The sequence below is a fragment of the Egretta garzetta genome, unplaced genomic scaffold (assembly GCF_000687185.1).
Source record: "Egretta garzetta isolate BGI_Z169 unplaced genomic scaffold, ASM68718v1 scaffold7, whole genome shotgun sequence".
Lineage (NCBI taxonomy): Eukaryota > Metazoa > Chordata > Aves > Pelecaniformes > Ardeidae > Egretta > Egretta garzetta.
In genome coordinates this window covers 3,186,715-3,187,547 of record NW_009260350.1, presented here as the reverse complement: position 1 = coordinate 3,187,547, position 833 = coordinate 3,186,715, and the positions used below count along the sequence as shown (strand labels likewise).

At 64.6% G+C, this 833-nt stretch overlaps 1 protein-coding gene across 1 annotated transcript in view; it reads right to left on the bottom strand.

The window, feature by feature from the left end:
- Positions 1 to 132: 132 nt before the first annotated feature.
- Positions 133 to 833, bottom strand: part of EWSR1 (EWS RNA binding protein 1) — a 26,695-nt gene continuing 25,994 nt past the window's right edge. The window contains 3 exon segments of the mRNA XM_035898377.1: positions 133 to 347; positions 493 to 776; positions 779 to 805. Of these exon segments, the coding sequence (XP_035754270.1) occupies positions 308 to 347; positions 493 to 776; positions 779 to 805 (351 nt within the window). The 3' untranslated portion in view covers positions 133 to 307.

The window sequence follows — 833 nt, the reverse complement described above, 5'->3', positions numbered from 1 at the left end:
TCCCCCGCCGCCGGCGGGGTTGGGGTGCAGGACGCTCGCGACGAGGGGGGGCGCGGGCTTTGCTTGTGTTAAACAACCGTTATTAAAAGGGGAGGGGGGGGGGGCCAAAAAAAAAACTATAACGCGGCACGCTACCGTTGAACTCGGGTTTTAATGTTTCTGCACAAACGGTGAAAAATACTAAAGTACAGACGAGGAAGAGTCATAATGCTGCGGCCAACATTATAAATATGGAATTATAAATTTAAAACATTTTCTGGTTTAAAAAATAAATCTGGTAGTAAATGCAGCTCTGCGGGGTCCGTCGCTAGTAGGGCCGGTCTCGGCGCTCCTGGCGGTGCTCGCCCCTGTGGGGGGAGAGGCCAGGTCAGTGGCTGCACCCCAGGGTCCCTCCCTCGCCCCCCACCCATGCCGGGGGATGGGGAGGGAGCGGGGTCGGGCTGTGCCCCCCGCCCTGCCAGACCTCGTCCCCCGCCTGCTCCCCGCACGTACTTGTCCATCTTGCCCGGGCCGCCACGCCGTCCGCCTCTGCCTCCCATCTGTTCCATCAGGGGTCCCGGGGGGCCCCCTGGCCCTCCGCCTCCTCCACCTCCTCCTCCTCCTCGCCGCCCGCCTCCTCCGTAGCCACCTCGATCCATACCCCGGCCTCCTCTGAATCCACCTCGGTCTCCGCCGCGGCCCCCTCTGAACATGCCACCGGGTCCCCCGCGGTCCATGAGGCCACCTCCTCGCCCACCTCGCAGCCCCCCGGGCCGCCTCCTACCGCGGTCTCCGCCTGGGAGGGAGGAAGAGGAGGCTCAGGGGGCTCCAAGGGGAGAAGCCAGCCCCCACCC